The 27,877-nt window shown below is 44.4% G+C and overlaps 1 protein-coding gene across 1 annotated transcript; it reads right to left on the bottom strand.

The window, feature by feature from the left end:
• Positions 1 to 593: 593 nt before the first annotated feature.
• Positions 594 to 27,877, bottom strand: LOC139235098 (WW domain-binding protein 1-like). The gene is made up of 4 exons (XM_070866259.1): positions 27,663 to 27,877; positions 6,446 to 6,548; positions 5,133 to 5,294; positions 594 to 4,492 (listed from the first exon to the last, which is right to left on the bottom strand). Exons 1-4 carry the CDS (start codon positions 27,852 to 27,854, stop codon positions 3,843 to 3,845), a joined length of 1,107 nt encoding a protein of 368 aa, XP_070722360.1. The 5' UTR covers positions 27,855 to 27,877; the 3' UTR covers positions 594 to 3,842.

Here is a 27,877-nt window from a genome sequence, read left to right as displayed (position 1 = left end):
GAGTACATGAGAAAAGATATCACTTGCCATAGAGGGAGTGCAACAAAGATTCACCAGACTGATTCCTAGGATGGGAGCAGACTAGGCCCATATTTTCAAGTTTAGAAAAATTAGAGGCGATCTCATTGAACCATACAAAATTCTTACAGGGCTTGACAGGGTTGATGCAGGGAGGATGTTTCTCCTGGCTGATTAGTCTAGAATAAGGCATCGGCCATTTAGGACTGAGATGGAGAGAAACTTCTTCACTCAGAGGGTGGTGAATCTCTGGAATTCTCTGCCCCAAAGGGCTGTGGAGGCTCAGTCGTTGAGCATTTTCCAGGCAGAGATCGATGGATTTTAGGTCGAAGATCAGCCATGATCTCATTGAATGGCAGAGCAGGCTCGAGGGGCCTACTACTCCTATTTCTAATGCATGCACTCACCACAAGATGGAGTGTTTTCAAGACAGTAGAATTCTAGTCTGTATTTGATGCAAAGAACACATAGTGCAGACCACTGGCAGCATAATAGTTTTAATACTTTAGGGAAAAGTTTTGCAGTTTGTAAACTGGAGTTTAGTGAACACATATCTAATACTGCTATAAATATGTAATGGAAATTCCCCCACCTCCAAATCTTGTAATCTGTGACCTCATCTACATCCTGTATCATTTTTTTAAAAACTTTTACTACTCGTGGGTTGCAGCCGGGTTAACTTGGAATGCAGGATCAGACAGGTCTATTTTCCATTGAATCCAAAGAGTGTTCAAAATAACAAAATTCATAATCCCACGCAGCAGCAGCAAATAACCCATGTTTTTTTAATTTTTTTTATATAAAAGACTTCAGCACTAATTTTCAGATAGTACAATGACATTTTATCACACCTTAGAACATGCATTTTCTATGTCTATCAAAGTATTACAAAATTAAAATGTTTCATATTTTAAAAAAGGCAACAAAATATAACCACACTCACTACTGCAAAAATGACAATCTCCCTCAAGCTAATATTTAAAAAGGACACCTGATTTCTTACATAACAAGACACATTGAGCATCCGAAGATTTGATCAACTGTCCTCTCTCGCTCCTTTGCTTGACAGGTTTCCGGCCAAAGCACTCCATATTTTCCTGTCTCTACACGGTCTGGTACAATCCATCTGAGAAGTTACACCTGTCCTTTCCATCCCATTCTTTACCTGTCGCTGGATCCGTTACCTAGTGAAGAAAAACTTTCCTTCGGACTTCTGAATAATGTGCCCACAATGTGTCATTTCTCTTCTCCCTAATCAGCCTTTTCAGTTCTCTTTTGTGCTAATTCAAGGAGCCTTATTATTCCTCCTTGTTCAACTCATTTTCCACATGTCTAGAACACCAGAACTCAAAAGGTCTCCTGTCATCACCTTGCTTCATTGTTCTAGGTCAAATTTTCACAGCTGTTAAAATCTGTGGACCACAAAAATTAACATTTTGCTTGCCACCAGTGTGGTTTTACATAAACTCCTTCATATATGATGTCTTGCAATTGCTACCTTTTGTTTAACTTCATTATTTTAACCTATCTACTGGATGACCAAGTAAACCACTCTAGTTGCTCCTCCATTCCCCTGTATTGTGGCTTGTGACATTTGGTTATATAAAAAGGTAACGTAGTGCAAGTTTTTATTGTTTGTGGTTATCTGAACATCCATTTTCAACCAGCATTCCAAATACAGCTGAATTTCATTCACAAGTATCTGTTATAAACACTCTTGTATCTGTGGTACTGCCCTTAGTTGCATTCAAGATCAATGGAAAACTGAATTTAAGTCTTTCAGGGAGTTCAGAGTGCATATCGAAAAGGTGTGTGAAGTAACACATCCTCATCTTATTCCGCTTTAAATCAATGTCTGCTTTGTTAATCCATTATAAACTCTTACTGCTGCTTGTACCTCCCAGTGAAGATTTCTCCAGTCTTGTCCATCATTCCAACTCCTTAGAAGGCTCCAGTTACTCTCTCGTCCTTCATTTGATCAAATGTTTTAAGAAGCAGCGGACCATTTGTCTCCAGTTTTATTATAATTCACAAATCATTCAACTCATTTGCTCCAAAAACCAACTGTTCCTTTGCTTAATTCTCAATATAGCTTCCTTTTATTTTTTGTAGTGATTTTTAGCAGCATTCTCAGTGTGGCTCACAATGTTTTTCTCCATTTTGGGGGAGTGTTAGGAGTATAAATCTGGCAGAGCCCATGGGGGATGATTCCTGAGCTGTGTCACACAGTTGGGATATTATCTGTACACCAATCATCCCAGTATTTTGCAGCATCAGTTATGACACTATTTTTCCTTCCAGTACATTTGTATAACTTGGCTTTTCTTTTAATTTGCAGTCATAAGTTCTACCTAGCTAGATTTAATGTCTTCTACCCCTCTACCCTGACTTAATAGACATCAAATTTATCAGAGGTATGCAAGGTTGTATATTCTTGTACAACTCTGTATTCAACATTTCTGTTTTAAAGTGAATTGTCACAATGTGAGGGGGGGGGGAAAACAACTATAGATTGTGTTGTTACCAGGTTATCTAATATATTGGCACTAGTAGGCCATAGGAGAAAAGCAACACACTTTTACTAATACATTAACATTGTGCCAATATAATTATTACATCTGATTGCTCCCACCAATACTCCTGTACCTACCGGTATTTCACCCTACTATTACACAGCTCAAAATGCTCTCTCCAGACTTAGCCCAAGAACAGAATTTTGAACCGTACAATCAGGTGCTTTTCCACAATATGATAAATATCACACATCCAGCATTGCCAATATCCTCGTGACAACACAGATTGTGTCAATTGGGTAGAGCATCATATGGTGCACATCTCACTCATCTATCTCCTGGTACAAACAGCATTAGTATCCTATAAGTGAATGCCTTAGGTTTGGCTTTTTTTTGCTGTAGATGCGGTCCTCAACATGAATAAGGCTTGTTATTTCACTTAGTACAACATTCATTGGTAAAAAGTTTCAGTTCAACAAACCTCTACCAACAGTACCACAGAAGTTAGTAGGCCAAATCTAAAAAAAAGTAAACTTGTATTTAGAAATACTTGATGTATTAGTGCAGTCTAAATACATGTTAAAATGAAGGCCCCAGCTCAAACACATGACCACCAGGAACCAGGGTGTTGTAGATGGGTAACCTGTTGTAATCCAACAGATCCATTCTTTTAATAAATCAAGTGAAAGACACCCTAGGGGACATATGACAGCAATGAGTCAATGTGCTACACCACGTACTGACTTATCTATCTTAGGCAGGCCATTTTGTGAGGAGCTCAGAGTGTAGGAGGCACATGCCCACTGCAAGGTGAAAAGCAATGATGCCATTAGTTAAAGCAACCCGAGCAGCTCTTGCAAACCTCCAATCAAAGCCACACAACAGCACTGGCAGAGGCCTGGTTAACAGGCCCCCAGCCCCTCCCACTCAAATCAGCATAGTCTTGGGAGGAGGTTGGAACAACAGCTTTTATCCCTTTTTAAAAACACAAGATCTGGAGTGATTTTTTTTTTTTAAATGACAAAACAATCCTTAATCGTTTCGATAAGAAGTTCTGAAGACAAAGATTTGAAAATCATCAATGCATTATATAGTGCTATAGTCAATTTAAAAAAAAAATGCTAGCAGGAAATCTGGCTTATGAGCAGGCAACCTGATTGTGAAACCCTGGACAGATCCCAAATGCTACATCTATAGACTACAACCTGCATCTTGCACCTGATGAAAAACATTACACAAGCCCAGAATTAATGCTGAACAGTCAGCAATTGCACCACTGTTTTACTGTCGAGTACCAGTAACAGTGGCACGTTACACAACGTCGTTGTCCTCCTCCTGTTCTTTCGCAGAACATTGCTTAGGCTGCATAGTTTGAGCCTGCTTGGAGACCTGCTCTGTGCTAAGGTGTGAGTTACAAGACGACTGGGCCTCGCAACATTCCTGGGCACCAATGCCATCCATCAAGCCCACTTCCTCATGGTAAGGGTCCTCGTCCATCTGGCACACGCACACCTCTATGCCAGAGTCTCCGGTGATCCGCCTGTGTCTCGAGGAGCTTTCTTCCTTCACTTCTCCTTGGTCGCACAAATGAGAATCCACGTCCAAGGTTTTAAAATCAGAAGCTGAAAGCACAGCAGACTTGTCATCTCGAATGATGCCGTTTACTCTGTCGCTTGCACAACTGGGCAATGTCCCTGTAGAAGTGTCAGGCACCTGATGGTTATCTTCCTGTCCGCAAGTCGATGAGTTGGACTCTGCTTCTTGCGTTGCGGCCTCGGTCTCATCCTCTTGCATGCGTGAGGTTACAGACTCCTGCAGGGCAGGCTGGCTTTCCACAACAGCGTTTTCATGGTGCGAGGTCTCTGCATTCTGCTGCTGTAGTTCAGTGTAGGGAGGTGGGGGTGTTGGTGGGTGGCCTGCCACCTCTTCGTAGTCTGGAAGCTTACAGTTTGTCCAGAATCCTATCGGGGGGGGGGGAGAAAAAGAACGGAGAACTAATTGGCAGAACGTGACTATAGCAACATAACGTGTTGCACAGTTAAATACAATAAAAGATACATTATACTGTAGTTCTTGATCATTGTTGTGCTCAAGGTGAAGCATGCCTTTGCTTTAAAGAGATGGTAATTTTTGAATTTAATATCAGCATGAAAAACTAATAGAATAGGTATAAAGCAGAGCGAGAATAGAATAGGTATAAAGCAGAGCGAGAATAGAATAGGTATAAAGCAGAGCGAGAATAGAATAGGTATAAAGCAGAGCGAGAATAGAATAAGTATAAAGCAGAGCGAGAATAGGTAGAAAGCAGAGCGAGAATAGGTAGAAAGCACAGGAAGAGCAAGTGAGGGAGAAAGCGAATTAGCAATTTCCACATCTATTGCTTGCTGCATTTTATTTTCACCTTTCAGGGGCTCGCTTATCTTTCAGCTTCCAGTTCTGATAGAGACCACACCCAAGATGTGAACATTCTCTTTTTCTTAATAGATCTGCTGTATATTTCCAGCATTTTCTATCTTTAATCCATAGAATTTAAAAATTGAGATTTAACAATGATTGCTGTGTAATGCCCCTCTGCACCGATTTAACAAACGATATACTCACTCAAGTCCAATGGTTGTGTGGTGTAGGTGCTGGCACCCTGGTAGGCCATCAAGCTGATCTCCCTCTGACGCTGCTCCTGTTGCAGTCGCAGTTTCACACGCCGGTGCCGGTAAGCACAGCAACAGCTAAGCATAATAATTATAGTCCAGACCAGCCAGAACCCTGCCATGGTCAAACAAAAGGAAGTGCCATTCAGAATTGTATTATACTTGGTCCTTGCAGAGTTGAGTTAAACCTAAACGGTTTGCACACATCATCCAAGTCCTTTGATTTACGAGGCTGGAATGGTTAGCTTTCACTCCACAAGTGTAACTAGAACCATTATTTACACATATAAATCTGGTTTTAAAGGTACAACAGCACCTATCTACATTGATGCTTTTGGTTGGAAGCCGTATAGAAGCTGTAGGATATAGCAATGGTCTTATTTGGAGCAGTTCACCTGCGGGAGAAAGGCACCAATGGCAGAATGAGGGAAGGTGAATGTTGCCAATAAAGGCTCTGGGTTTCAGCCCCATTCCAACACTTCAGTACATATTCTGAGCTAATATTCAAGTGCAGTACCAAGGCAATCTTGCATTGTCAGAACAGTCACCTTTCCAATGAGAGCGAGGCCTCATCTACTTGTTCAGGTGGATGTCAAAGATTCTATTGCACTATTCATAGAACAACAGCAATTTCTCTTGATATCATGGCCAATATTCTCCCCTCAATCAAAGCCACCAAAATGAACTCTAACTAGGAAACTGGGAGAACTCCCTATTCTTCTTTGGAAAGAGTCATGGGATTTTAAACATCTACCTAAACCACTGGAACAGAGACGGGACAGGTTTTAACTGATCATCCGAAGGATGGCACCTCCGACAATGCAGGATTCCCTCAGTACGGCACTGAACTTCAGCCTTGATTGGAGGTATCCAATACGCCCGATTCCCAATTTCACCTGGGCCATGGCGCAGGTCCTCAAATGGAAACTGCTTCATCTCATCCATAGGCAGGTGCATACCATGGAGAGCATCCAGAAAATGGATCATTGGGTCCACCGTTAGCATTGAGTGACCGAACTGAATTGATGCTAGTTGTGACAAGAGGAGAATTGTGTACGTGGCTAGTGTTGACCTACACAGGGCACGTTCACTAGCTGTAACATACTGATCCGGCCCACTTTTCAACAAAAGGGTTAGATGCCCCTGGCCTGGAATGGGACTTAAACTCCCACCTTCTGATCTTCAGTAACTTTGCATCTTAAGACCTTGAGAAACACAAGCCACCAGCAGATAATGCAAGTTTCTGTGGCCTCTCTAGAAACTTACACCACAGTTCGTAATAGTAGGTGCAACACTCAGTCTCCCCACAGCAGTATCCTGTCTCACACCAGTAAGGCTCGTTGTTCACTCCGAAGCACAATTCTTTGGCCTGAAAAGATGAGAAAGAGTAAAAACAGTCCACAGGTACAATGAACTACTAAAAAGATGGGAGAGAGAAAGGGAGTAAAGGCAATCAAGGAAAGTGGAAAAAAAAAAAATCACACCCAGAAGGATTCTGAAAAGCCACCCGATTTAATATCTAATTTAAAGATTACTTACATTTTTTTTTTAAACAAATGGAATGATAAAAGAGCTCCACAGAGGAAACGTTACATGTCGATTAGCAGTAAATGTCAATATAGCTGTACTGCAGGGAGGAATAATCCAAATGATTCATCCCAACTGCACTGCGATGGAAGGGTTGGAAATTGCAGGCAGGGAGACACGAATTCAAATTTGAGCTCCATACGCCATTATTTTAAGTAATAGAAGGAGCCATTCCTGCACATTTTGAACCTAGACGTTCTTGGCTCCTTTCATATTGAGGGGAGAGTCATTTATTGCTCTTGGCATTCTCCAAAAGGCCCATCGAGGCACTCTCTTCTGCTTCCTTACGAGCAGTAATCCCAACTGCCCCATCCTCTTCACTCGCTGATCTTCCCACCAAGAGTGCCCGTTGCAGGCTTTTCCTCCCAGACTTCGCCCTCCATATAAAAATTCTCCTACCCAGAGTCACGGCCACCCCCTTGACCTTGCCACCTCATGTGGAGTCTCTCTATTCTCCTTGGCTCAATCACAGAGTAGGCCACCTCTGATCATTTCTGTGTATCCCTCACTACTCACATTCTCCCTCCAAACCCACTTCCTTCTGAATCTGCCCTTGGAAAAAACTCTCCTGTAAGTCGCTTACAAAGGCAATGCCAAACTCCTATCTATCCTCCATTCACCACAAAACTTCTGAAGTTATTGATCTGCTCAATTGCACATTCACCTCTGCCTTTGATGCCTTTGTACCCAACAAATCCCTTACTCTCCCACCCTTGTACCCCCATCATTGCTTCATTAAGTCCAAGGGGCACAGACATGAGCGTATAGACACATAATTGGTTTAGCCATTCATAGCCAGATCTGGCTGGACCACATCAAGCACAATCCTCTGCCAAAACTGCTCACTACTCAAAGGTCATCCTGTTTCTTTTCTCCACTACCCACAGTTTCCTTAAACCCCTCTCCCCTGCACCCTCACATCCAACAGTAAGTGCAAGGAGATCATGGACTTGTCACTATCTGTTTAGCTGCCTCTACGGCACCCCTCCCTTCCCCATGCCTACCAAGCCACACTTACCCTCTGTCCCAAGTCCTGAATTCACATATTTCTCCAGTTTCTTTCCCATCTCCCCTCAAGTCCTCTTGGAGCTCATCTTGCCCCATGAGACCCACTTCCTCTCTAGACTCCATTCCCACTAAACTGACCATCCAATATCCCTTCCTAGCCTCTATGCTAGCTGATATTGTAAGCAGTTCCCTCTCCTCAGATACTGCTCCCCTCGCTTTCGAATCTGCCATCATTGACCCTCCAAAACCATCATTGATCCTCTAAAATCACCATTGACCCATTTGTCCTTGTAAACTACTGCCCTATCTCCAACTGCCCTTTCCTCTCCAAAATTCTTGAGCATGTTGTCACCTCCAAAATCTGTGCCCATCTTTCCTGCAACTCCATGTCTAAACCTCTCGAACAGGTTTCTGCCCCTGCCACAGCACTGAAACGGCTAATAAAAGCCACAGTGACATCTTCCGTGACTGTGACCACGGCGCACTATCCCTCATCTTTCTCGATCTCTCTGCAGCTTTTGACACAGCATCCTCCTTCAATGCCTCTCCTCCGTTGTCCAGCTGAGTGGGACTGTCCTTGCCTTGTTCCAATCTTACCTATCCAATCGTAGTTAGAGAATCTGCGATGGCTTTCCTTCCTGCCTCGGTATGTTGTTACCTCTAGAGTGCCTCAAGGATCTATCCTTGGCACCCTCCCATTTCTCATCTACATGCTGCTCCACAACATCAGGTTTCACATGTAGGCTGATGACACCCAGCTCTAGCTCACCACCACTGCTCTCGACTCTGTTCCATCCCCATCCCTGGCCACTGGCTCAGACGGTTTGCAACCTCAGCATTCTATTTCACCGCGAGCGGAGCTTCTAATCCCATGTCCTTCCATCACAAAGACACCTAAACAGTCAACATCCCTGCTTCAGCTCATCTTCTGCTCATCCATTCTTTTGTCAACTCCAGACTCACCAATTGCAATATTCTCTTGGCCGGCTTTCTATACTTCACCCTCCATAAATTTGAGGTCATCCAAAACTCTGCTGCCAGTATTCTAACTTGCACCAAGTCACGTTCACCCATCACCCTGTGCTCGCTGACCTACATTAGCTCTCAGTCCACCAACTCGTTTGCATCTCCAACTCCCTCGATTGATCACCGTGCCGTCAGCCATCTAGGCAGTAAGTTCAGCAAATCACGTTCTCAATACCCCTCACAATCCCTCCTTAAAATTTACCTCTGAGCAAACTTGTCACCTGCCTTAGTATCGCCTTCTTTGGCTCAATTTGTGTCTTATTACGCACCTTGTGCGGTTTCTTGTATTAAAGCTGCTCTATAAATTCAAGTTGTTCTTGTCGTGAATGCTGCTCCTGAATCAGCCTGCCGACAATAAAAATGTCTATTTGTCAAAATATGAAGAGATTACGGCCTTGGTTGTGCTGGGTTTTCTCGGCATAAATTATCCAAAATTGGCACAACTAGCGCAAAAGGTCGCAGAATTTGAAGTGCAAATTACGTTCAGCACAAATCGACTTCTTTTGCACTACTTTAAAAAACATTGCTAGAAGCAGTCCCGCCCCCAACCGGCAGTGCCCCCAGGATCAATTAATCACCATTGGCAGCATCCGCTAATTGCACTCCTTTGGTCTCCTAATCTGAGGAAGGACGTTCTTGCTCTTGGGGGAGTGCAGCAAAGGTTCACCAGACTGATTCCCGGGATGGCAGGACTGACATGAGATGAGGAGATTAGATCGACTGGGCCTGTATTCACTGGATGAGTGAGGAGGGGGGGGGGGATCTTATAGAAACATAAAATTCTGACAGGATAGATGCAGGAAGAATGTTCCCAATGTTGGGGAAGTCCAGAACCAGGGGACACAGTCTAAGGATAAGAGGTAAGCCATTTAGGACTGAGATGAGGAGAAACTTCTTCACTCAGAGAATTGTGAACCTGTGGAATTCCCGACTGCAGAGAGTTGTTGATGCCAGTTCATTGGATATATTCAAGAGGGAGTTAGATATGGCCCTTATGGCTAAAGGGATCAAGGGGTATGGAGACAAAGCAGGAAAGGGGTACTGAGGGAATGATCAGCCATGATCATATTGAATGTGGTGCAGGCTCAAAGGGCCGAATGACCTACTCCTGCATCTATTTTCTATGTTTCTATGTTTGAGGAGGTTCTAAAAATGAAGCGGCTTTTGGGGGGCACAAGGACAGTAATAGGAATGTTTTAAAAGCTTTTGAATATAGTCGGGAAATGGTCTGTATATTTTTTTTAAAAGTCAGTTTCAGGTCATTTAAAAGATCAGGTTACTCACAGGTGGTGAATTGACACGGATTAAAATTCTTATTTTCTGATAAACCCATTTTTGGCTGTATTAACCAAACTGCACCTAGTTACCACTCTTTAGGAATATTTTTTTTTAAAAAGCATAATTTTTTTTAAATTAGGTTTTAAAACGCTGCCCAATTGCACTGCTTCATGGCAGATCTGGTGTTTGGCGATATGCAAGTGAGTTTGTGTGGAAACTCGAGTTAAAAAATCTTTTCAAAATGGGTGCAACTTTGGGCGCAAAGCAGAGGCTCTACCCCATCTACTTTAAAATATCAATGTCGAAATGTCTCAACTCTTTTGTTCTATCACAGACCAGGTTGGTTTAAACTCTTACATTAAAGTCATTATTGCAACTGTACAGCAAGAAATGGTTACCATTGCATTCAATTACTTGTCTCAAGGTTACTTGCAAGTCTTGTTGCATGTGAACCTAATGTGCACCACACCTGAACACAAGCAGTGAACAAAGACATGGTTTTTTATGAAATTATTGTTGAGTCAGTGCTGTCTGATTAAAGAAGAACCCAAAATGAAAATATGAATGGATACCTGCAGCACGTTATTCTCTCCACCCCAGGGTTCAAGGCCCAACAGATTTTTCTATTTCTCTAGGTGGTAAAGATGGGAAAACTATTTTTTTGTAGGTGAAGAGCAACTTGAACTTTCTCCGGTCCATTTCCTGCTCAAAGAAAATACCGGTGTAGTATATAGAGGCTCATCCATAGAAATTTACAGCATTGAAGGAGGCCATTTCGGCCCATCGTGTCCGCGTCGGCCGATAAGAGCTATCCAGCCTAATCCCACTTTCCAGCTCGGTCCGTAGCCCTGTAGGTTACGGCACTTTAAGTGCCCATCCAAGTACTTTTTAAAATGTGGTGAGGGTTTCTGCCTCTACCACACTTTCAGGCCGTGAGTTCCAGACCCCTCAGCACCCTCTGGGTGAAGAAATTTCCCCTCAAATCCCCTCTAAACCTCCTACCAATTACTTTAAATTAATAACCTCTAGTTGTTGATCCCTCTGATAAGGGAAAAGAGTGGATTTAGGTCCTTCCTATGCTCTATCTAGGCCCCTCAATTTTATAAAAAGGTCTCCTCTCAGCCTCCTCTGTCCCAAAGAAAACAAACCCAGCCTATCCAATCTTTCCTCATAGCTAAAATTCTCCAGGCAACATCCTCGTAAATCTCATCTTACCCTTTCTAGTGCAATCACATGTTTCCTGTAATGTGGAGACCAGAACTGCACGCAGTACTCTAGTTGCAGCCTAACTAGTGTTTTATACTGTTCAAGAATAATCCCCCTGCTCTTGCATTCTATGACTCGGCTAATAAAGGCAAGTATTCTGTCTGCTTCTTCTGGTGTTCACCCAACAGCAATTGAAATGACCAAAAGAAACTGACCAAAAACCCCTTTTTGATAGCAAACATCAGCTACTTCTAGATTGTCAGAGGTCAAAAGGCCTGGTTATTCAGACGAAGGTTACATGAAGCATCTAAGCGTTCTGACTTGCATTGTGCTACCTATACAGGGCTCAGCCCACCTGCCACATTCAAAGTCAGAAATTTAGAAAACTAAATTAAAATGACCTGAGGCAGGTTCACAGTCGTAATTTGATCTCTGGGGTCTGCTGATGTTCACTAGTCATCAGAACCATGATTAAATTACTTCTGTAAGTCACTGACATCCAGCTACTATGCTATATATAACTTGCCTGATCCCCTAAAGATGGCTGACTAGCTGTAACTTCACCCCACTGTTTACTCATTTTATAGTGCCAGCTGTGGTTCAGTGGGAAGCACAATCGCCTCCGAGACAGAAGGTTGTGGGTTCAAGTCCTACTCCAGGGACTGGAGCACATAAATCCAGGCTAACACCCTAGTGCAGTTTTGAGAGAGTGCTGCACTGTCGGAGGTGCCGTCATTCAGATGAGACGTTAAACAGAGGCCCCATCTGCCCGCTCATATGGACGTAAAAAATCCCCTGGTACTATTTCGAAGAGCAGGGGTGTTAGCCCCGGTGTTCTGACCAATATAACAGATTATCTGGTAGTTATCACATTGCTGTTTGTGGGAGCTTGCTGTGCGCAAATTGGCTGCCGCGTTTCCCGCATTACAACAGTGACTATACTACAAAAAGTACTTCATTGGCTGCAAAGCACTTTGAGACGTCCTGTGATTGTGAAAACCACTATATAAATGTAAGTCTTTCTTCTTATATTAGGAGAAACACACTTTTTCCCTTCTCTTCAATTTCCTTCTATACTCTCCTGTAGAAGTTAGCCTCCTGCTACACAGCTCCACAGCCACTAACCACCATCTTGTAGCTCACAAAAGTGAACATTCACAGGCTCTTAACGATGGGAGCAGCACAGCCAAGTCAGACACTGTAGTCACCTGACACCCATACAAAGGCACTTCCAGCAGGGCTTGCTGGATAGCAATTCAGTAATAGGAATCCTGGTCGTTTTCTTCATCCCAGGAGTGTCGAGTTCAACTGTACAGCCTCCACTGCCTTCGGTCACACAAGAAATAGGAGCAGGAGTAGGCCATATGGCCCCACAAGTTTGCTCTGTCACTCAATATCATGGCTGAACCTCTACATTAACTCTACTTTTCCACCCTGTCCCCATAATCCCCTAGTGCCCAAAAATCTATCGATCTCTGTCTTGAACACACTCAGCGACTGTGCATCCACAGCCCTCTGGGGTAGAGAATTCCAAAGATTTACAACCCAGAGTGAAGAAATTTCTCCTCATCTCAGGCCTAAATGGCCAACCCCTTCTCCTGAGATTATGACCCCTGGTTCGAGACTCTCCAGCCAGGGGAAACAGCCTCTCAGCATCTACCATGTCAAGACCTCAGAATCCTGTACATTTCAGAGAGATTACCTCTCATTCTTCTAAATTCCAAAGACTATAGGCCCATTCTACTCAATCTCTCCTCATAGGACAACCCTCTCATCCCAGGAGTTAATCTAGTGAACCTCTGTTGCACCTCCTATGGCAAATATAACCTTCCTTGGGTGAGACCAAAACTGTACACAATACTCTAGGTGCAGTCTCGCCAGGGCCCTATATAATTGCGGCAATTTTCCTTACTCTTATAAATGAAACTCTCTTGCAATAAAGGCTAACATACCACTTGCCTTCCTAATTCTTTGCTGTACCTTCATGTTCATTTTGTTTTTCGTGTACAAGGACACAAATTCCTCTTAATCCCAACATTTACTAGTCTCTGACCTTTTAACAAATATTCTGTTTTTCCATTCTTCCTACCAAAGTGGATAATTTCATATTTCCACACATTATGCTCTGACATCTTCTTGCCCATCGCTTAACCTTTATATAACCCTTTGCATCCTCCTACTTCCTACATCCACTTACTTTTACATAGAATATACAGCACAGAAACAGGCTATTCGGCCCAACCAGTCCATGCTCCATTCGAACCACATCTATCTTTCCTCATCTATCAGCATATCCCTCTATACCCTTCTCCCTCATATGCTTGTACAACCACCCCTTAAATGCATCCATACTATTTGCTTCAACCACTCCGTGATAGAGTTCCACATTCTTACCACTCTCTGGGTAAAGTGTTTTTTTTCTGAATTCCCTATTGGATTTCTTGGTGCTATCTTATATTGATGGCTCTAGTTTTGTTCTTCCCCACAAGTGGAAACATACTCTCTCTGCATCCACTCTATCAAAACCTTTTATAATTTTAAAGACCTCTATTAGGTCACCTCTCAGCCTTCTTGTTTCAAGAGAAAGGAGAGCCAGCCTGTTCACCCTTTCCTAGCTAACTAACAGAAAAGAGAGTCAGGATCAATGGGTCATTTTCAGGTTGGGAAACTGTAACTAGTGGGGTGTTACATGGATCAGTGCTGGGGCCTCAACTATTTACAATTTATATTAATGACTTGGATGAAGGGACCAAGTGTAATGTAGCCAAATTTGTTGATAAAGATAAGTTGAGAGTTGTGAGGAGGACGCAAATAATCTACAATGGGATTATAGATAGGCTCAGTGAGTGGGCAAAAATTTGGCAGATGGATAATAATGTGGAAAAATGTGAGGTTATAAATAAAGCAAATTATTTAAATGGGAAGCGATTACAGAATGCTGCAACACAGAGGGATCTGGGGGTTCTTGTACATGAAATGCAAAAAGTTAGTATGTAGGTACAGCAAGCCAATTGAATGTTGGCCTTTATTGCAGGGAGGGGGATATAGAGTATAAAAGTAGGGAAGTCCTACACCTGGAGGACTGCGTACAGTTTTTGTCTCATTTAAGAAAAGGATATACTTGCATTGGAGGCAGTTCAGAAAAGGTTCACATGGTTGATTCCTGAGACAAAGGGGTTGCCATATGAAGAAAGGTTGAGCAGGTTGGGCCTATAGTCATTGGAGTTTAAGATCACCTCTCATTCATCTAATTGAAACATTCTGAGGGGGCTAGATGCAGAGAGGATGTTTCCCCTCGTGGGGGGAATCTAAAACTAGGGAGCATAGTTTCAGAATAAGGGATCGCCCATTTAAAACGGAGGAGGAGGAGGAAATTCTTCTCAGAGGGCCATGAATCTGTGGAATTCTCTACCCCAGTTGTGGAGGCTGGGTCTTTGAATATATTTGTGGAGATAGACAGATTTTTGAATAAGGGAGTCGAGGGTAATGGGGAACAGGCAGGAAAGTGATGTTGAGACCAGGATCAGATCAGATCAGCCATGATCTTATTGAATGGCGGAACAGGCTCGAGGGGTCAAATGGCCTACTCCTGCTTCTATTTCTTATGTTCTTATGTTTGTTATGATATGTATACCCTCGCTTTTCGGTTATCATCCTTGTAAATCTTCACTGCACCCTCTCCAGTGCCTCTGTCCTTTTTATACCAGAACTGTATGCAGTACCCAGTGTGGTCCAACCAAGGTTCGATACAGGTTTAGCATAACTTCCCTACTTTTCAATTCTATACTTCTAGAAATAAACTCTAGTGCTTGGTTTGCTTTTTTTGGCCTTGCTAACGCATGTCGCAACTTTGTGATGTGTGTATTTGTACTCGAGATCCCTTTGTTCCTCTACCCCACCTAGACTTGCACCCTCCAAGTAATAAGTGACCTCTCTATTCTTTCTATCAAAATAGAATACAGGTTGAACCTCCTTTATCCAGAACCACCCCTTGTCCAGAACCATTCCCGGCCACCGGGTGGCGCATGCGCAGAACTTCGACATGAACAAATTGAAGTCCTTCCTCGCTGCCAACTCCCGCAATCACTGATCTGACCGTGATCCATCGTTCCCCCGGTGACCAATTCAGCCAGCCCAGATATCCCCTGTACTATCCAATTTAAGGCGATCACCCCTTGTCCGGAAAAATTCCTTATCCTTAACAGGCCAGGTTCCAAATAAGGGAGGTTCAAGCTCTACCTCACATTTATCGGTGTTGAACTTCATTTGCCAATTATATGCCCATTCTGCAAGCTTATTAATGTCCTCCTGTAATTTGTTGCAGTCCTCCTCAGTATTGACTGTCACCCCCAATTTGGGGTCATCCGCAAATTTAGAAATTGTGTTCTTGCTTCCAAAGTCTAAATCATTCATATAAACTGTGAACAGTGGTCCCAGCACCGATCCTTGTGGAACACCACTACCCGCCTTCTGCCACTGTGAATAGCTACCCTTTACCCCTACTCTCTGCCTTGAAGCCAGCTAGCTATCCATTCTGCTACTTGTTCACTAACTCCACATTCCCTGACCTTGTTCATCAGTCTTTTATGGGGTACAATGTGTGTCAGCTATGGCTCAGTGGGTAGCACACTCATCTCAAGAGTGGTGAAGGTTGTGGGTTCATATCCCACTCCATGGACTTTAGCACAAAAATCTAGGCTGACACTCCAGTGCAGCACTGAGGGAGTGCTAGACTGTCGGAGGTGCCATCTTTCACATAAACTGAGGCCCTGTCTGCCCTCAGGTGAATGTAAAAGATTCCATGCACTATTTCAAAGAGCAGGGGAGTTATCCCCGGTGTCCTGGCCAATGTTTATCCCTCAATCAACATAACAAAAACAGTTATTCTAGCAATTATCACATTCGGTTTGCGGGAGCTTGCTGTGCGCAAATTGGCTGCCGCGTTTTCCACATTACAACAGTGACTAAAATCCAAAAGTACTGCATTGGCGGTAAAACATTGAGACGTCCGGTGGTCGTGAAAGGCGCAATATAAATGCAAGTCTTTCTTTACCTTATCGAAGGCCTTTTGAAAATCTAGATAAATTACATCTACTGCATTACCAATGTCTACTCTCTGTTACCTCTTCAAAAAAATTGAATGATTTATTTTGAGCTCAATTTTCCCCAGTGATTTGCACACAAGAGCGAGCGAGCATATATATCCGGGGACCGAGAATGGGACCGGACCAGCATGCCCATTGGACAGGGTTGGAGGAAAGTTGCTGCTATGTGTTTTTCAACTCTTTGAATGTGTTGGGAACTGGCTGCATGCTTCACTTTGCAGCCTCATCTCTCATTGTGTCCCTGGTTACCATGGCAGACCGATCTTTTTGGCGTCAATCAAGACTCCACCCCGAAAGATCAGGTTATGCCAGGCCAAAATGAAGAAATCCAACAGGAAAACTTAGAATTTTTTGGGGGGCGTACTTAGGCCCCTCCCCCCAAAAAATAGGGTGCAACTCAAGTACGACAAAAAAATGCTTTAGGGAAAATTGAGCCCTTTATTTTAAATGCAGCTATCTCATCATCCGATGTCATGTCCACCTGTTCTATCTCTGGTAAATACCGAAGTAAAGTAATTGCTTAACATTTCTGCTGTCTCTCTATCCTGTCCATCCCTTAGCGACCCTATTCCCTTCCCGACCGACTTTTTTTTTAAAAATCGATATGCCTGTAAAATATTTTACTATTTTGTTTTATGTTCCTTGACAATTTAATTTCATAGTTCCTTTTCCCCTTCCCAATTGTTATTTTTTAAAAACTTCTTTCCTAATCTCTTCATATTCTCCCTTATTCTCTTCCCTGCTGTCCATGTATTTAAATGTCTGCCTCTTTTCTTATGGCTTGATTCATCCATGGTGTCTCATTAGTGTTTAGCTTGTTTTTGTTTGTTTAGCGGAATATATTTTTCCTGGACTCTTGATCACCATTTTAAATGCTTCCTACTGCTGTTCTACGTCATTGTTTGCCAATCTGGTTATCCATTTTGTTTCTCCAAGTTCTATTCTCAGACCCTCAAAAAATCAACTTTCCTCCAATCTATTACCCTTCAGCTCAATTACCATAAAGCATATTATATTATGGTCACTATTGCCTAGATGTTCCCCTACTTTTACTTCCCTTATCTGCTCTGGTTCATTCCCCATTACTCGATCCAATAGCAAATCAATCCTCCCTGGTTAGGCTTTTTACACATTGGGCAAGAAAGGAGTCCTGTACACATTTGTAGGAACTCCATTCCCTTATCCCCTTTACCTACCTATTCTGTCCAATTAATATCAGGGTAGTTGAAATCCCCCATAATTATTATTTTATGTTTTTTTATTAATGTCCTTAATTAGTTTGCATATTTCTTCCTCCACCTCCCTTCCACTATTAGGTAGTCTGTAGACTTGCCCTATTATTGTGATTGATCCTTTTATGTTTTATCTCTATCCACATGGATTCTACTTCTGTCTTGCTAATAGCCAGGTCACTTCTTTCTACTGCCATTATTCTATCTCTAATAAGTACAGTTGTTCCACCTCCCCCTTTTCCCACTCTATATTTTCTAAATATGTTGCACCCTGCAATTTTTAATTCCTGATTTTACTATAGTCATGTCTCAGTAATCCTTACTATGTCTGGTTCCTCGCAACATATGATTGCCTCCAGCTCCCCTGTCTTATTATGGACACTGTGTGCATTGCTGTACAGACAGTTTTAACAGCAGTTCCACCCACTTTATTTTTAACCTTTTTAAACTCCTGTTCTGTAACTATTTATTCCCTGGACATCAATGCCCTCCCTTACTTTTTTCTTTCCTATGCTCTTCCACCTAGATTTGTAAAATCAGCAAACCTGGATATATTATACTCGGTTCCCATCTAAGTCGTTCATATAGATTGTAAATAGCGGAGGCCCAAGCACTGATCCTTGCGGCACTCCACCAGTTACATCCTCAATATGATCATTTTATTCCTACTGTTTTCTGTCCGTTAGCTTGAATTGAAGATTGGTTAATATATTATGCCCAATCCCATGAGTCCAAATCTTGTGTAACACCTTATCGAATGCCTTAAAATCCAAATATAATACATCCACTGGTTCCCCCTTATCCACCGTGCTAGTTACACCCTCAAAAAAAAAAACTGATATGTCAAACATGATTTCCTTTTCATAAAAGTGTTGACTCTGCCGAATCAGTGTGATTTTCTAAGTGCCCTGTTACCACGTCCTTATTAGAATCGAACATCTTCCCTACCACAGGTGTCAGGCTTTCTCTCCTTTTCTTGAACAGTGGGGTTACATTGGGCCCCGTGGATTGGAAGGTAGCCATGCTAGAATCTAAGGAATTCTGGAAGATCAAAACCAATGCATCCACTATCTCAGCAACCACTTAAAACCCTAGGCCATCACCTATCAGCAAAGAGCAGGCATTGAACAGGAGGAAGTTTATGACCTCTATGGCTAACTACTCACTAGATAGAATTGCTGAACCATCAGAGCAGCATAAAGCACAACTATTTAAACTGAGAAATATTTGTGGAATACATTCAGAACTCATTCAGGACCATCAGTACGATTAAAGACTGGTCTTTGGTAGCTCCTCTTGTGACTCTAAGTAAAAGTAACACCTAGTGTAGCACTAGGATATATATGATGGTTGTGGTTGTTGGAGGACAATCTCCTCAGCTCCCTCCTTCATAAAAAGGTCAGAAGTTGGGCCGTTCGCTGATGATTGCAGGGTTCAGTTCCATTCGCAACTCCCCAGATAATGAAGCAGTCCATGCCTGCATGCAGCATGACCGGGACAACATTCAAGCTTAGGCTGAAAAGTGGGAAGTAACATTCGTGCCATACAAATGCCAGACAATGACCACCTCCCTATTACATTCAGTGACATTACCATTGTGAATCACTCCTCATCAACATCCTGGGGTTGCCAATGAACAGAAACTTAACTGGACCAGCCACATAAATGCCATGGCAACAAGAGGTCAGAGGCTGGATATTCTGCTGCGAGTGGCTCACTGACCAACTCCCCAAGGCCTCTCCACAACCTACAAAAGGCACAAGTCACGAGTGTGATGGAATACTCTCCACTTGCCTGGATGGGTGCTGCTACATCAACACCCAAGAAACTCAACACCATCCAGGACAAAGCAGTCCACTTGATCGGCAGCCCGTCCACAACCATAAACATTAATCCCTCCACCACCACCGCACTGTGGCTGCAGCGTGCGTTATCAACTGGATGCATTGCAGCAACTCACACTGCTTCTGTGACAGCATCTCCCAAACTTGCGACCTCCACCACCTACAAGGAGGAGGGCAGCAAGTGCACAGGAATACCATAACCTCAAAGTTCCTCTCCAAGTCACATACCTCCCGACTTGGACATACATCTGTTGTGCTCTGGGGGAATTGCTGGTTCATTGAAAGTTTAACTGGGCATTCAAATGACTCTGCCCGTGGCAAACATAGCAATGCAACATTTTTCTAGAGGAAGAAATTATGTTAACAGCTGGAAATTAACTGACAGGGATACTGTCCAGAACATTCCCTGCAAGCTAACATGTTTTGCACTTGGGTGGGAGACATTGTACACTGAGGAAAGCCTAAATCACAGATCAAAAGTTTACCCCCAGGGCAAGACAAAGCTGTACTCATTAGGAATGGTGCTCACTTAGGTTTAAAAATGAGACCTACTTTAAAAAGAGGAAGATGATAAGTTTGTAAACTCACTGGGACAGAAACTAAGGACACCCCTCCTACTTTCACTACTTTGTAAACTCAATTAAACAGAAATTAAAGTTTGAAAAAAGGTAATTTTTTTCTCTTCCTAAATAGATCATTGGCAGTCCCTCGGAATCAAGGAAGACTTGCTTCGACTCTTAACATGAGTCCTTAGGTGGCTGAACAGTCCAATACGAGAGCCACAGACTCCGTCACAGATGGGACAGATAGTCGTTGAGGGAAGGGGTGGGAGACTGGTTTGCCACACGCTCTTTCCACTGCCTGCATACACAAATTATTTCATATCTTTCTTTTATACTCATTTACTTATGTATACCTAAAATTAGATTCAAAGGCCCCAAGTTTCCACATGATTTGCTCCTGGAGCAACTGGTGTAGAACGGAGTATCTTAGAAATCGGAATTCTCCACATTTAGTTTGCTCCAGTTCTAGTCAGGTAGAACAGTTTCACTTTGGAACAGAATTTTTTTTCAAAAAGGGGGCGTATCTGGCCACTTACACCTGATTTCAAAGTTTCGTGAGTGAAAACTTACTCCAAACTAATTTAGAATGGAGTAAGTGAAGATTTTTGTACGCTCGAAAAAAACCTTGTCTACACTTTAGAAAATCAGGCATAGGTTACAAATTAGGCGTAGGGAACGAGGTGGGGGGGGGGGGGGGGGGGGAAAAGAGAAAGGGAAGTCATTAAATTCTACAATCAATCCTTAGTTATACTTATACAAATATTATACAAATAAATCCAACCTGAATAAAAATTTATAAACAAAGAAAAGATTAAATAAACCATGTTCCTACCTGTGTGAAAGTGCTTCAGGCAGACCTTTCATGTTGGAGACAGGCAGCGGTGTGGCGTCAGTGTCTCGACGGCAGCGGCAGCAAGCTTCGAGCTGAGCTGCAGTGCTTGAGGCAGGCCTTCATTCTCTTCGTGGCTGGCCGCGAAGCAGCACCGGACGGACCAGAGGCCATTCGACCATGAGATATCAGCGGCGTCATTGGCTGGCTGGCAGCCAAAGAATCAGTGGACCGATGAGGCCATTCGGCCACGCTTTAGGGGCAGCGTCAGTGGCTGGCCGGCAGCCAAAGAATCAGCAGCGGACGGACGCGAGGCCATTCGGCCATAGGATATCAGCGGCATCAGTGGCTGGCCGGCAGCCGAAGATACAGCAGCAGCCTTCGAGCTGTGAGGGGGACTGAGGCCATTTGGACAGGGAGAGGCAGCCACAGAGAGTTTTATATTTAAATTTTCAGAATGGGTGCTGCATAGTCAACACCACGTATTATTGCAAAGTTGAATTGGCACTCTTATTCTCCAAACACACAGTCCTTACTTTGCATGCACCAATGCAGCACCGATTCTGCAAGTTTAGCAGTGAAAAGCTGAACTCACTGATTTCAGGTGATTTATTCAGCAGTGCTGCTAAAAGCACTCCCTCACACACAGAAATATCAAAAAAAATTAAATTACAAGCTTTTGCAGGGGTCCAAGAAACAAATCTTCACTTTTTCTGCAGTATTTTAAAAAATGGCCGAGTGCCAATGTTTGAGAGAGACTGCGCGTGCGCCACGAAGGCTAATTTAAATTATACCCGCCCCCTGCTACTTAGAAAATCGGTGCGAGTGTTAGGCTCCGCCCCCTGCTGCGATGAGCGCGCTGCGCCAAGCAGACATCGAGCTCCTCGGACTTTTTTTTTTTTTTTAGGCGCAGTTTTCGGCACGAAAAACAGGCGCCCAGCTCGGTGGTGCGCCGTTTTCGCCTCAGCACGAAACTTGGGGCCATAGTCTATACGCAATTCCCGTGTAACATTTACTGTAAACGCCCCACTTACTCAGGCAACACATTGCGGTGCGTGAGGTGATGGGACAGGGTGTTGTCACAAAAGCAAACAACAAAAATATTGCTCAGCCTTTATTTTGTAACAATACCAAGGGCTCAATTTTGCCCCAAAGCCGTTTTTTGGCATATTGCCAGAGTTACACCCATTTTTCTAGGCTAGAAATACTCCAAAAATATTTGTGCCAGGTTTCCCCACTGTATTTTTCAAAATTGGCAGCATGCAGCCTGTCCAGTCACCTCGGGGAGTGGAGTCTGCCGTCTGCCGAAAAAACGATGCCGCACCTTCTGCGCTTGCTCGGGAAAAAAAGACTTTGTTCCTATGAGCAAGCATGCGCAGTACAGCTCCCAGGCTGCAATCGGCCATTTTTAAAGAGCCAGTTATGTGCGAGAGAACTTTGAAAAAAATCAGTACTGCAATACAAGATGCAACTCGGCTCAAGGACCAAGAATTTCTTACAGGATAAAGTGGAGGCACTAGTTACTGTGATTGAGGCCAGATGGCAAGAGCTGGACATCAGCAGAGGTCACATAAAAGTCCCACCCAGAAATGAAGAAACCGCTGGAACCAACTTGTACAAGATTACTGTGCAATGACCACCCAGGAGATCTGGAGGCCAGTGCAAGAAGTGGCAGGACCTTGGTCAAGCAGTTAGTGCAAGTAATATTTTCATTTATTCAATGCAATTGTAATGTAAATGTGACCAGCTGTGTATGTCCCACTCAGCAGAAAGACACCCTCTCTAAAAAGTTGTATTTTCATCTTTGCAGAGAAAGGTGGCACATAACAAAAAGGGAAAGAACTCGAACAGGAGGAGGCCTGGCAAATCTCCACCCACTGACACCCTTGGAAGAGAAAGTTGCTGCTTTGATGGGTCCTACCTGGAGAAAAAGCAACCACCATTGCACAAGCTGGGCCCACACTCGAGGGAGGGCAAGTCCTGCAAATTCCAGAGTCTGGCTTTGCTAAATGGCAAGTACTGCATGGGTATCCATGCTTTGGTTCATGGGGATGTCTCCGTCAGCTACGCTTCGGTTGATGCACTGTGACGATCATTCATCGTGGTCCTTCAAATCATCCTGTTGCCTGTGTGCACCTACTCATATGTCACCCATCCTGCTCCCTCCTGTGCTGCTAACCATTTGTCTGTTATGTTACATCTTGCAGAACTTGAGGCCAACCCTGACGATGCAGAAGATTCAGACAAGAGAACATCTTCCAATCCCACCTTCCAGACTAAGAGCATGGGGGTGAGGGGGTAGGTGGAGGGGATGGATGAAGCCCCAGCTCTTGTACTCACTTTGGAAGAGGTGCAGGTGCCACCCATTGAGTTGTTAACCCCTTCCCTGACTAGTGGTTTGGGGATTAGTGGGATATTCCATGGTTTCCCATCGACTGAGGCTGGGGATTCCAGTGGGGTGCAGTGAGGTACACCCAGGGCCCCACCGTCCGAGGCTGCGGGTCTCACTGGGATGCAGCGAGCCACACCCTGGGTGAGGAGGGGAAGAGAGCTCGACCGCACTCTCCTGAGGTCCAGGATATAACAGATGTAGTTCACACAATGGCAATGAGTGCAGAGATCATTGACCGTACGCAATCACTCATGGACACCATCAGTGGGGTGGGTGATGAGGTATCGGGACTATTGGGAGAAGTAACAACACTCATGAGAAATGGGAACGATGTCCAGGACCACGAGTGAGGGAATAGCTCAGTCAGCTTAAACCATGTCTGAACATGAGGGAGGGAATGTCACAGGTAGTTCAGACACTTTTGTTCAACACGAGGAAGGGACTGTTGGAGGTTGTGGAGACAGTGCGAGGGCACATGAGGGAAGGCATGTTGGAGTTAGCTGCTGCAATAAGGAAACACACCCAGACCCTGTGCCCATTGACAATCAACTGCCACTCCAATCCCCAGACCAGTCTCTAAAGCCACCTGAACCAACCCCCTTAACAGGTTCGCATTACCCGAGATGTTAGAAAGAAGAAGCATAGTACTAACCCAGAAACACTGTGCCACCACCTGCGGGCAGGGTGGTGGAGTCACCAAGACCAAGCACGGCAGGCGGTCTTAGAATAAGGTGGAGGAGAGATGGGTGCAGCCTTTCTTTGCTGCTGTTGTTTTTGTGGAAGTTATGTAAATTTATAAGTTTAAAGTTAGTAAGTGATCTTTTTAAAGTTTGATACAAGAATATTTTAATTTAAGTTAAGTACAAATGTTTGTTAAACTTTTGAATAATATTTTTTAAATTATAACTGAATCATTTACATTATTTTTTTCATTAACAACACAACTTTTGTAGTAAAGAAGAATCATTTCCATCATTTGCTCCATTAACACAACACATCACGGAACAGGTCCAAACAGTAAACATGGTCCATGTGGAATAGTTGCCGCTGAGCCTTCAGGCAGCAAAGCGTTCACAGATGTGCTGCTGGCGCAAGGCTCGAGCAATCGCTAAAAGGGCATGATGGCCCACCCTCCTGTGCCATCGTGCTCTGGGTTCAGGTACTTGCATGGCTTCCTCGTCCTGCTCGCATCTGCATCTTCCTCATGCTCAGCCACTCTCACCGCAGGTGGGTCTTCTACCACCAGCTGCTGCTGCCTCATGGCAAGGTTATGCAGCAAGCAGCACACAACAGTGAACTGACCAACAATTTCAGGAGAGTATAGTAAGTAGCCTCTGGAATGGTCCAGGCAACATAAACACTATTTCAAGATGCCAATGGTCCTCTCCATGATGCTGTGTGTCAGTGTGCGACACGTTGTATTCCCGGTCAGCTTCCGTCCGGGTTACGTGCAAGGGCATCATGAGCTAGGTGTCTCCCATTAGCCAGTTCTGCCCTTCTAGCTGCTGTTAAAACACAAAACTCTTGCATAGGATGAAAGCATTATAGGTGCTCCCAGGATATCTTGCATCGACTGACATGATGCGATGCATGTCGTCACACACAAACCGTACATTAAATAGAGTAGAAGCCTTTTCTGTTCCTGTACATCTCGGAATCCTCCACAGGGTGCTCACAAAGCTATGTTGGTACAATCAATGAAGCCCTTTACCTTTGGGAAGCCAGCAATCCTGGAGAAGCCCACAGTCCTGTCACGCATTGCCTAGACGGTCATGGGGAACTTTATGTAGTCATTCCTCTGGGCATATAGTGCAGCAGTCATCTGCCAAATGCAGACATGTGTTGCATATTGAGAAATGGCAGACATCTACAGCTGTAGCTTGGAAGGATCCAGATGCAGAAAGTGCAGCTGTAAGCTTCACTGCAACTGACAAAGCAGTCCTCCTCACACTTCTAGGCTGCCTTCACCAACTCAGATCTCAGTTACAACTTTTTTGCAGAAACACAGCCTTCTGACTCAATCTGCATCACACAGGTGCAGGTACGAACGCCTGCCTCGATATACCAAAGGTGGGTAAGACCTCCTGCCCAGCACCCTATGGGCTCCGAGGTTCCTCATGCGATGACGTCAAATCAATTGTCTCCTCTGCAGCACCATGATGCAAGAGGCTTGCACATAGTATGGCAGTCGTTATTGCCCCATGCTTAAATTTTACCTTTGCAGGAAAGCAGGACAGGTTCTTTGTTCTCTCTCTCCTCCTCCCCCCCGGTCTGTATGGACCATACCCACATCTGAGCAAGCACAGTGATCGGGAACCCCCCCATCCCTTCCCCATTTGATGCCTAGTGCAGTCTTCCGATCACCACCTGCACCCAACCCCTGGGCTTGTTTGCAGCTGAGCCAGTGTACAGGCACAGGGCCGATTCTGCCAGCTGATGCTCCGACCCTCCAGCCCTGTTTGAGGATGTCCGGTGGTGGCATGAGAGTTTAAAAAAAGAAAAGTTCAGAATTCCATCAAACTTCCATCTACTCCATCGAAAAGATTTTTTAAAAAAAGGTAATCTTTATTATGCCTATTTAAAAAGTGTTCTTATCTCCCTCAAACTTTGATGAAAAACAATGGCGCCTTTCTGCGCTGCTTTCTCTTAAATCACCAGAAGGTTTTCCAGGAGTGGCCAGCTACACCGACCTAGGATAAATTTGAGGGGGCAAACTTTGAAAAATGATTTTAAAAAACTGCCGCAGACAGGACATCAAAAAAGCTAACCTAAAAAATAGTTACTAACTCAGTTACGCTGGCGCAGATTCCTTGGGGAAACTTTAATTTAAAAACTTGCACCAAAAAAAGCGGCGCATGTTAAAAAACGGCACAAATAACGAGGAAAAATTGAGCCCCAAGTCTCTACACATCCAACAGCTGGGCCCCGATGACAGAATCTTACAGTACAGAGAGGCGCCATTTGGCTCATTGTGTCTATGCCAGCTCTTTGAACGAGCTATCCAATTAATCCCATTCCCCTGCTCTTTCCCACTAGCCCTGAAAATTCTCTTTCAACTATATCAAAATTCCTTTTGAAAGTTATGATTCAATCATCTTCTGCCAACCTTTCAGGTAGTGCATTCCAGATCACAACAACACGTTGCAAAAACAAATTCTCTTCATTTCCAGTTTGGTTCTTTTGCCAATGACCTTAAATCTGTGACCTCTGGTTACCAACAATCCTGCCAGTGGAAACAATTTCTCCCTCTTTATTTTACCAAAACCCCACATCATTTTGAACACCTATTAACCTTTGGTCTCGGTTCCTGCAGCCCTTTTAAAATTGTATCTATTTAGGAAACAGGTGATTGGGCAAGGGCAGCAAGCATAAGGGAACACCAGCCGCTGCAAGTTCTCCTCCAAGTCACATACCATCCTGATTCGGAAATATATCACCGTTCCTTAACCATCGCTGGATCAAAATCTTGGAACTCCCTCCCCAGAAGCACTGTGGGAGCACCTTCACCATACGGACTGCAGCAGTGCAAGGCAGCAGCTCACCACCACCTTCTCAATGGCAATTAGGGATGGGCAATAAATGCTGGCTTTACTAGCGGCATCAACGTATGCCAGGAATGAGTAAGACAGACTTGGATTTATATAGCACCATTCACGACCACCAGTCATCTCAAAGCACTTTACAGCCAATGAAGTACTCTTGGAGTGTAGTCACTGTTGTAATGTCAGAAACACAGCAGCCAACTTGCACACAGCAAGCTCCCACAAAAGGCAATATATGATAATGACCAGATAATCTTTTTTTTCCTAAATCAATGTTGATTGAGGGACAAATATGGGACAGGACACCAGAGATAACACCCCGCTGCTCTTCTTCAAAATAGTGCCAAGGGATCTTTTACATCCAGGACGTCAGTTTAAGGTCTCAAACGAAAGACAGCACCTCCGACAGTGCGGCACTCCCCCAGCACTGCAGTGGGAGTGTCAGCTTAGAATTTTGTGCCCAAATGTGTCCCCGGAGTGGGACTTGAACCCACAACTTTCGGACTCGGAGGCGAGAGTGCTACCCCCACTGAGCCACTCGTGTGGAATAAAAAATAAAATGCTGGGACTTTTGGCGGGCTGTTGCGCACGCCGCGGGCCGGGCTTCCGCCCTCCAGACACGTCAGCAGAGCAGCGGCCCCCCTTTAAACTCCGCGCAAACTTCGGGCCCCGAACCCAAAACAGCCCGCCGAGGGGGGCACCGAGGCCTCGGAGTGGCCGAGAGTGTCTGACCATTCTCCCCTCCCCCTCCGGGGCCTAACCCCGCAGCCCAAGCCTCGGTCTTTCCTGAAGTGGAAGAAGGCGGCGGCGGCGGCGGCGGCCTCCCCTCACCTACTCGGCGGCTTCGTGTTTCCCCTCCCCTCCCCCGTACCTCAGCGTGAAGCTCCATCCGTGACGGGCCGACGGGGAAGGCGGGCGAGACGAAGAGGAGAAAGCCGACCAGCATCTTCTCCATTTCTCGGCGCGCCGTCGGACGCTCATTTATTTCAAATTTCCGCCCGAGCCTCCGCCTGCCGTCCGACTGCCCGCGGCCCCTCATAGGCTGCCGCCCGCCGCCGCCCATTGGCCAACCCCGCTGTCAATCAC

Source organism: Pristiophorus japonicus, chromosome 22, assembly GCF_044704955.1.
Source record: "Pristiophorus japonicus isolate sPriJap1 chromosome 22, sPriJap1.hap1, whole genome shotgun sequence".
NCBI classification, from domain to species: Eukaryota; Metazoa; Chordata; class Chondrichthyes; family Pristiophoridae; genus Pristiophorus; species Pristiophorus japonicus.
The sequence above is the reverse complement of the archived record's forward strand: the minus strand, read 5'-3'. Positions and strand labels throughout refer to the sequence as shown.